Genomic DNA, 8740 nt, shown 5'->3' with positions numbered 1-8740 from the left:
CAACACCTAGTAAAATAGGCTTCCAACATCGGCCTATAAGGCTATAACCTCTCCTCCGGTGGCTTAATAGGGACATAGGGGGGAAAATGTCACCAAATCTCAAACGTTTGACTTTTTATCTCAAAATGTTGACTTAAAAAGTCAAATATCTATACTAAATGAGTGAGTATACGTGAGTAAAATATAATATAAAATAGGCCATTGCCATAACTTCTTCCCCAAAACTTATTATTATAATCAGTTGCACACAGTAGTGTCGACACTAATATGTGATTCTGAAACTGTAGTGGCTATAGCTATTCTAAAATATTCACATACACTTTAACCTTTCAACATTAATTTTACGTATTTCCCCAGACGGAATACGCGTTGATATCATATATCATAATTTTTATAACATATATTAAGTGAACCTCCTGCGTTTTGGCGGAGACGAAGACAGACAGTGTCTTTCGGCAACGGCAGTATTTCTGCGAACTTTGTTAGCAACTTAAACTATGCCTCTGGTTGCTTCAATTTATCATCCCTTAATTTGTTATAGGGTTTACGTACTATACAAGTTTCGAACTTTGTTGTAGAAACTTACCTTTCACCGTCAAGAATCAGGATTTATACGACACTCCTCTTTCGAATGAATAATATTTCAGTGTTGAAAGGACCTCAAACAAGCGGATAAAGGAATAACTTAATCCAATGGTTTTACTTTATTTGCTTTCAGCAGTGTTTTCTTAGCTGCAACTTTTCTAATTATTTTTAGTTTGACAGCATTCCCACATCATATATCAATATATGCTTAGCTATAATCAGTACTTTATCTTACGTAATCAACAGTTAACTGTTCTTCAAACGTTTGGTTCTTTCTGCTATCGGTTTTGTTCCTCAACATATAGGAGGTATTGTATATGTATGGCCATACTCGGTCTAAATCATAACCCCTTGGCCGGTTTGAGACAATCACCCATTGTTCATATTCTAAGCAGCGCGCAGTTCTGATGTCAATACCCAAACCTTAATTATTCTCTACAATGAATAAAATTTTGACAATAGTTAGCAATTGTCTTCCTATCATGCAGGGGTTCATACAGAGTGAAATAGGTCTTTTGTGCGATAAAATGGTGACATGTTACTCCTCGCTTGAGTTTCAAATTTTTGATATTTTATCAGCGATTTGATACGGAAGCTGTAAGTTCAGAGCTATCTCCATCACATAAGTTCTAACTAAGCCGAAGTCTTTTTTTAAACATATGTAAATTACTCTTCTAAATTATATATTTATAACAGCGCCACCCATTTAAGACTTGATCGTCTGCTAAGCAATTTATAGTCAAGTTACGTATGTTTGTGTATTAACCACGTAGTCTAAATGCTATGTTGACAACATGAACCTTCTGAAACACATCCATATGACTTAAATTTAGCCCAGTCAGCTTCAATTGATTTTCTCAATAACACGAAGAAAACACACGAGGAGCTGTAATTGAACGAAAATTGATACTAAAATAGACTACTTCTACTGAATTTCTTCACTCAAGTTTCCAGCAAAACCGAAAGGTATATTATCACCATTTCAGTATGTGCCATACCCATACTCCTTAGGCCTAACGTTGGACCTAGGCCTAGGCCCTAACTTTAGAAATTAGAGTAGGATTAAAGGCCTAGGTAGGCTAGCGTAAAAACCCCCAGCTCTATTGCCAGAGCAGAGTAGCCAATTAGACGTAGGCCCAGGCTGCTGTATGCGCCGATAGTTGGAACACAGCTCCATAAGTACCTCATGTACTGTATGACTAACAGTACAGTAGTTTTAGACTTGAGTTAGACCTAGCCTAGTACGACCTAGTCTGAGGCCTATGCCTATTCAATCTATAATATTAATAAGGCTTGGGCAAGCTGCTGTAACCAAATTTACCACAGTATTGTTATTTTATTAACAACTGTAGAACAGGAAACAAGATTTGAGATGAAAGGACTTCTGGCATTTATCAATACAAAACAAAGTACCAAATGTAACATAGCTTTGAAGCATGAGAAATAGGCCACGAGAATGAAAGTTATAGATTTGTGTCCGGACTTTTTTGAAAACACATGAGGCTGTTTTTCATCATTCATTATTCATTATTTACAACTGCGCATGCGTAGCTATCTACATAAACCGTTCACGCAAGTGGTAATGGTATATAAACGACTTCAAAATACCATGTCACAGTAGGGGAGAATAAAACCCTGGCTTTGAAACACAACTGCTACTACTGTAGTACTAGGCTAGCTGGATGGGGATGCATAGAATTTATAAAAATGTTAAAATACCGGGCTCCTGTCTGCAACATGATGTACACAGTGACAATGATAGCCTACATGACTTGGTCACTACAGTGCATTGACCTGGAACAGTACGTACGTACGTAGGCTAGGCCTAGATCGACTGCTTGTTATCCTATGCTTTAGCATTACACTGGAGACGATCAAAAACACCGCCGAACATCGACCAGTGAATCGTACAATTTCACATTCTGATCATGCCATCCATCAATATTTGTATATCGTATGCAATGTCAATAAACTTTGTTATAGTTTAGCCCTTTTATTTCAACAATTCGAGTCTTCAAACTATAGGTAAGTATAAAAGATTGACAGGATTTCTTACGTTTCGTTCCACGAGAACAATGCATGGTATCAACGCACGTGTGCGCGTGGAGACATTGCGAGAATCCGATGCGCGGTTGGAGCGATTTGACCTGTGACCCCGATGACGCCGCGACACTGGCAAAGCGATGATACTGTTTTCATAGCTGCATTTACGTGATAAATAGATCGTCTTTCCGCTGTGCGCGATTTGGATTTTTTTTTTTTTATAATGAAATTTTTTGTATATAATAATGAAATTTTTGGAAATAATGAAAATTTTCGTGCGGTAGCTTTTCAGGCATGCGGGCGGTGGACGCAAATCTATAACTTTCATTCTCGTGGCCATATATGTTTTCTTTCTGATTTATTTTCAGGTTTCTTCCTCCAACCTATTTCTCCTGACAGCAAAACAAAACTAATTATCAGGATGCTAATTGCATTTGGCATGTTTGCTGTGGCATTTGTCACATTTCTACTTATTGCTGTGATTTACTTCTATCCTGTGAGTATATTGTTCACTAATTAAGACAAACCATTGTTTTAAACTTGTTTATTCAACAGTCGTATCGTTTTTCTCTCCTGTGAATACTCATAAATAAGCTGTCGCAAGTTAAAGTATGTTCACTTCAACATTCATGTTCATAGTCTTGGCAGCAATTTTGATGTTTCTTCATTTCCATGCTGATAAAATTAACACTGAAATATAATATCATTTTTGGGTTCAAAAACTGCTATGAATATAGCTACATTTTTGCTACCAAATTAATTAGTGCTGGATTTACATAGAACCAAGCTGAGTTAGAAACAGATCTCTGAGTAAACCACATTAATGATGGAAGAAGATATACATCTCAGCAAGAACAAAGCCAACATCCACCTGGGTATTTTGGCAACTTTTAAGACTCATCTTTTTAGATCTTATTTTGATTGTTCAAGTACCATGAGCAGTTATTGTTTTGTGGATATTGGTACATGATAAATGTATTTATTAGTAATAAACAGACCAAAACAGCTTTCTTTATATAAAGTAGAAATGAGCATGATTTTATGCAATAGGAAGAAACCATCGTTTTTCCTTTCTTCAATTTGGAACTTTTTTCTATCTTCTTTGCAGGGATCAGCCAAAGTGAGCACAATACCTGGACTTGATCCAAGCGATTCAAAGTAAGTACATATGATGATTGAACTTTCTTCTCTCCATCCCTTATCTACTAACCCCCCCTACATATATCTCTTAGTGTTCACCATGCTCATTAACCTGTTTGTATTCTGTGCGTGTTTTTGTCCCTTCTGATACTGTTACTTGTCATTTAGCCTTTGAAGAAGATCCTGCTAGGATTGAAACGTCAGGCCAACGTTCTTTTACACATTCTCCTACACAGGCTCTCTAGTGGATGCAGTTTGCTAACAGTTTTATTTTATTTAGATTGAAAATAAAATGCACAAAAGTAGAATGAGTTTCTGTGCTCAAAGCGACTGATTATGTTTGACTGCTGACTTCTGGGAGGGTTTTCCTTCTCAATCACTCAAAGCTTCCCTGCTGCTTAGACAACTGAGCCTAACATACTAATTTAATATAAATATATTTTTGTGTGATTGTATGGGTTATAAAATGTAATATGAGACTGAATCCAGTAAGTGAGTTGAAGACAGAAGTAGACATGTAAATTAATTGATAGTTCACAAAGCAGAAAGAGCTAAATATTGTCTTTTTTTTCTTTCCAGTTATCAAATCTATTGTTCTTCGATGTCTCTGTATTATTTTGTCTCTCATCATATCTTACATGATATGCATAATTGTTCCGTACTCTTGTAATGAATTCTGTTATGTTAAATAATTGCTGTTCCACCTCCCAACCAAGATAGTTGGAGAGAGAGAGGGGGGGAGGGTATGGGGGGGAGGTATATTACAATATTGTAAAGCCAGAGCCTAAGTGTTGGTCTTCACTATTCTAACATACAGTACTACATTATCTCCAATATATTTTTTCTTGTAGGGAAGGCAACTTTCCTGACATAGCTGCTGCTGGGAGTCTGCATGAGTTTCTTGCCAAGTTGCATGCAGACCACGGACCGATCGCCTCTTTCTGGTACGGACCCAAATTTACCGTCAGTGTTGCATCCCCGGATCTACTCAGCGATCTCAAAGGAGTTTTTGACAGACCAGGTAAGTGTGCCCTTCAGAAAGGGTATAACCATTTATTGTTGTAGGGCTTTGTTCTTAACCGGTCATCAGTATTGGCTCCAAAATTTTGAAGCGCTAAAAATCGCTGGAAGTTTTCCAAACATACTTTCCTAGAGACTTTGATCCTCAAAATAATTGGCAGACATTAAAAAGGAAGTTTCAATAGACATTTAAATAATGTCTCAAGGAGGCAGTATAATGCTTTAATTGCGGCAGTAAAATGCATGTGGAAATGTGAGCCTCAGTGACACTTGAACTTTAAAGCGTATTCATCCCATTACAAAGCTTCTCGTAGGTAGTTTAATGAGTCGTCTTCACGATGTGATTGCATGCTTGTGTAGGCTGTATGTGATAAAATCACATCACCTACCTTTTGATAATGATGTCTAACAAATTAGATTCCCATTGTGCTATTTGCTGACTCAATTTAAGAACGTGGTGATAGGCATTATTTTGAGGCCAAGATCAACGTAATATGTGAACGGAAAGTTCCAATTGATGCTGTTGTCTTTTCCACAGCTGAATTGTTCAGTGTCTATGAACCAATCGTGGGACCAGATGGCATCAGGTTTACCAATGGTGTGGAGGGTCGCAAGAGGAGGGCCTTGATAAACCCTGTCTTGGCTCATGATAATCTTGATCAATTCTGTATAACCTTCAGCCAGGTAAAACACTGAAAACATTTTGTTCAAGAGGGGATATTTTGGTGCACTGGTTTGTAATAAAATAATACTTTCATCTGGAATTTGCTCTGGAGGGTGTTTAGGTGAGAGGAAATTTTGGAGAACCAGGAATAATTTAGGGCGACATTGCAGTACATTATGCAAAGATGTGGAGCGGTTTTCTTGTGAGCTGAAGTGCACTATTTACTGTATGCTCTGAGGACTAGAATTCTAAACTTTAAAATTGCCGAGTGATTCGTAAACCCTTAAGTGGTACTCGGAGAAGTCATAAGATCTAAATTGGCGATTTAAGGTAGGGGACAAGTTCTAACACAACACTTTCAAAGGCCTTCTTGATGCTTTTTCCATTAGAGTTAAGAAACAAACGGTGACATTTGTAGAATATTTATAGTAATTTTGTGTACTTCCCCATTAGTGACTTTGGAAGAACCGTACACTCACTCAGGTAGATCAATTGAAAAGCAGATGAGTCACTCAAGCAGATAATTTAATAAGCACACTTCAGTCTTAGAACATGAGTATCTCATGTACAGTATAAACAAAGGTCCATGGATAGGTATGAGTTCATTGGTGATGTACTTGAAGTACCAGACATGGTAAAGATAGTTGCTATAGTAACCACCATCATGGAAAGAATGATCATGTGACAACCAAACCATTTTTACCAGGGTCCTTTTTTTACCAATCCTGGAATTTTAGCAACAGGTGGAGACGAGTTTGTAAAAACATCCATAGATGTGTTACCTTACACCTTACTATGCTACTTGAAAGCATTTGGACTGTGATAGCAATTTTCAACAAAAGTGCTAAAAACCAACATGAGGCAACTTTGTCCCCCATTCCTATCCCCACCACACTCCATCCCCACCCCACCCCACCCCACCCCACCCCACCCCACCCCACCCCACCCCACCCCACCCCACCCCACCCCACCCCACCAAAAACAAAAAGAGAAATATATTTGCCACTTGAATCTTTTCATGCATTTTTAGAATGTCTATTTTCTTTCCATTTTTTTGATTTTTTAGTTGGGCCAGGAAGTTGTAAAGAAGCTTTCTTCCACACCTAACGATGATCACATACCACTCTGCCAATATAGTCTTGCCCTCACCATTAAGGCACTCGCCCAAGCAGCCTTTGGCAATTACTTCAAAGATGACCGTAAATGCTACGAACTGAAGCGTAATTATGAAATTGTAAGAGCAATTCATCGTCTTATCCAAAGTTGTAATTTCACCGATGGAGTCCTAATTGAATAAAGTTGAATGTAGGAACTTGTTGAAAAAAAAGAAAGCTTAGAAGGCAGCAAGGAAAATTTGTTTGTGCCGCTTCAGTTTTTTTTATAAGTTTCAGTCATTTTTCTGTCGTTCATTTACTTACAGAAAATTTAAAAGATATTCTTATTTCCTTTCTTTTTGTTTGCTTGTTTTTTATGATAATAGACAAATGTATCTGTATGATGATAGTAAACTTCCCCTTCCCTTTTCTTGTTGGCAGTGTTGGCATGAGATGGAGGCTAGGGTGGGAGGAGAGCTTGACCAAGAGGGAAGTGAGAACATGAAGAAAGTAGATGAAGGTTAGTCCAATACTTGCATCTGATATTATAAGAACAGTGGTCCTTATTTCAAAGTCTTCACCTGCCCCATGCATGAAGGAGGAGACACAGAATCAACCATCATTTAGCTTTATTATCTGACAAGGAAGTTTGTGAGAAACAACTTCCCTGAACATTTAGGTCAAATCTTTCTCCATTTGGAAGATATTGTAATATTGTGACGAGCCTGGCTCCTCCGATAGTAATACTATATCGGGACTCGCGATAGAAAGGTACTGGGGTTATCTTGATGCCGTATTTATGCTCAGGAGATGTCTCGAACGGGAGAAAACAATGAGTTCACACAAAAACAAGTTGACAAGATAGGATTTGATTATTGATTCGGTATAATTTCTTCTCTGTCGATTCTCTTTACAAATAAAACTACAATGATTTGACTCCGTCAATTACGCATTTAGAAGGAGTGATGAAATGGTGACGAAGCAATGACGAAGCGATGAACTGATGACGGAGTGATAAACTTGCGCCACCATGCCGCCTTTTATACCTTACTTCTATAAAATCCCACTGCGCACAGTCAGTAGGCAGCCAATAACCTGACCATCCTGTATTAACTCAACGATATAAAAATAAGTGCACTGGCACTGATCTGCCCTGATTGGTTGGGAGTTTGGAAGTCCAGCCCCTTTTCTATGGAAACTTCCATACCACGTGAGAGAACCTTCTCGAATGTTCCACAGACATAATGGAATCTATTTTGGGAAAAGGCCCTGTACCAAGATTCAATAAGATAGTTAAAACTTCTCGTGGGAAAACTGAATCTTTGACTTAGATAAATATATAAGAGGCCTGTAAGGTGTCTCGATGGAGTTTTTCGGTAACATCAAAGAGGCAGTATTACTATTTCATAACAATATATTAGTTTAAAAGTCAGGCCTAGTAACTGCAATCTTTATAAACCTGTGATGTCCTAGTGCCACCAGGATCTGAAATCTGTTACTTTTGTCCCTGTTTTTCCTTTCGTACTTTGAAGGTGGAATATTAGCAGTGTTGACACACAAACCGCAAAAGGTCATGTTAAGAAATTAGATATTTGATATTCATCATTTGCTAACCCATCTCCTATACAGAAAAATAAACATTGTAATAAATTAAGAAAAACATGACAAAATTTAAGCACCTTTGGCTTAATGATGCTCAAAATATGATATAGGGCCAGCTGAATAAAGCTGATGTAGAAAAGACCTTAGCATATATTCTTAACTGTTAGAGACTATTCACTGACCAGAACCAAAACGTAAATCATTGAAGGAATACAGTATCTGCTTTCCAAATACTGTACCTTTAATGGGGGAGCCCAAAGTAGCAATGTGTTTGTTGTTAAATAATCTAAATTGTTTTAATCAAGCAAAATAGGCAATTAATAAGTTTGATGTAGAACACAGTCAACTGATTCTTCTGTTCTATAAGACTATTTGTTGCTTTTCTTTAACCTGTTTTTAATACAAGCTCTTAAGGAGCTAAAAAAGATGATAAAGGAAGCAGTCAAGGAGAGGCAGGCCAACCCTCCCAAGAGCAACCAGAAAGCTTTCATTGATGTCATTTTGGAGAACAGTTCTACCTACTCGGATGCTACAATGATATCAGAGGCCATGAGTATTATGGTAGAGGGTTTCCATACTTCAGGATATCGTG

The 8740-nt window shown here is 37.6% G+C and overlaps 1 protein-coding gene across 1 annotated transcript in view; it reads left to right on the top strand.

Annotated features, from left to right (window-relative positions):
- Window positions 1–1371: 1371 nt before the first annotated feature.
- Window positions 1372–8740, top strand: part of LOC139958698 (cytochrome P450 20A1-like) — a 15520-nt gene continuing 8151 nt past the window's right edge. Inside the window, exons 1-8 of the mRNA XM_071955972.1 lie at window positions 1372–1551; window positions 2997–3124; window positions 3737–3786; window positions 4620–4789; window positions 5327–5472; window positions 6519–6686; window positions 6988–7066; window positions 8555–8737. Coding sequence (XP_071812073.1) covers window positions 3050–3124; window positions 3737–3786; window positions 4620–4789; window positions 5327–5472; window positions 6519–6686; window positions 6988–7066; window positions 8555–8737 — 871 coding nt within the window. The 5' untranslated portion in view covers window positions 1372–1551; window positions 2997–3049. The remainder of the gene's footprint in view (window positions 1552–2996; window positions 3125–3736; window positions 3787–4619; window positions 4790–5326; window positions 5473–6518; window positions 6687–6987; window positions 7067–8554; window positions 8738–8740) is intronic.

The sequence above is a fragment of the Apostichopus japonicus genome, chromosome 18 (genome assembly GCF_037975245.1).
Source record: "Apostichopus japonicus isolate 1M-3 chromosome 18, ASM3797524v1, whole genome shotgun sequence".
Taxonomy (NCBI): Eukaryota; Metazoa; Echinodermata; class Holothuroidea; order Aspidochirotida; family Stichopodidae; genus Apostichopus; species Apostichopus japonicus.
Note: the sequence above shows the minus strand (reverse complement) of the source record. Positions and strands in the feature narration are given on the sequence as shown.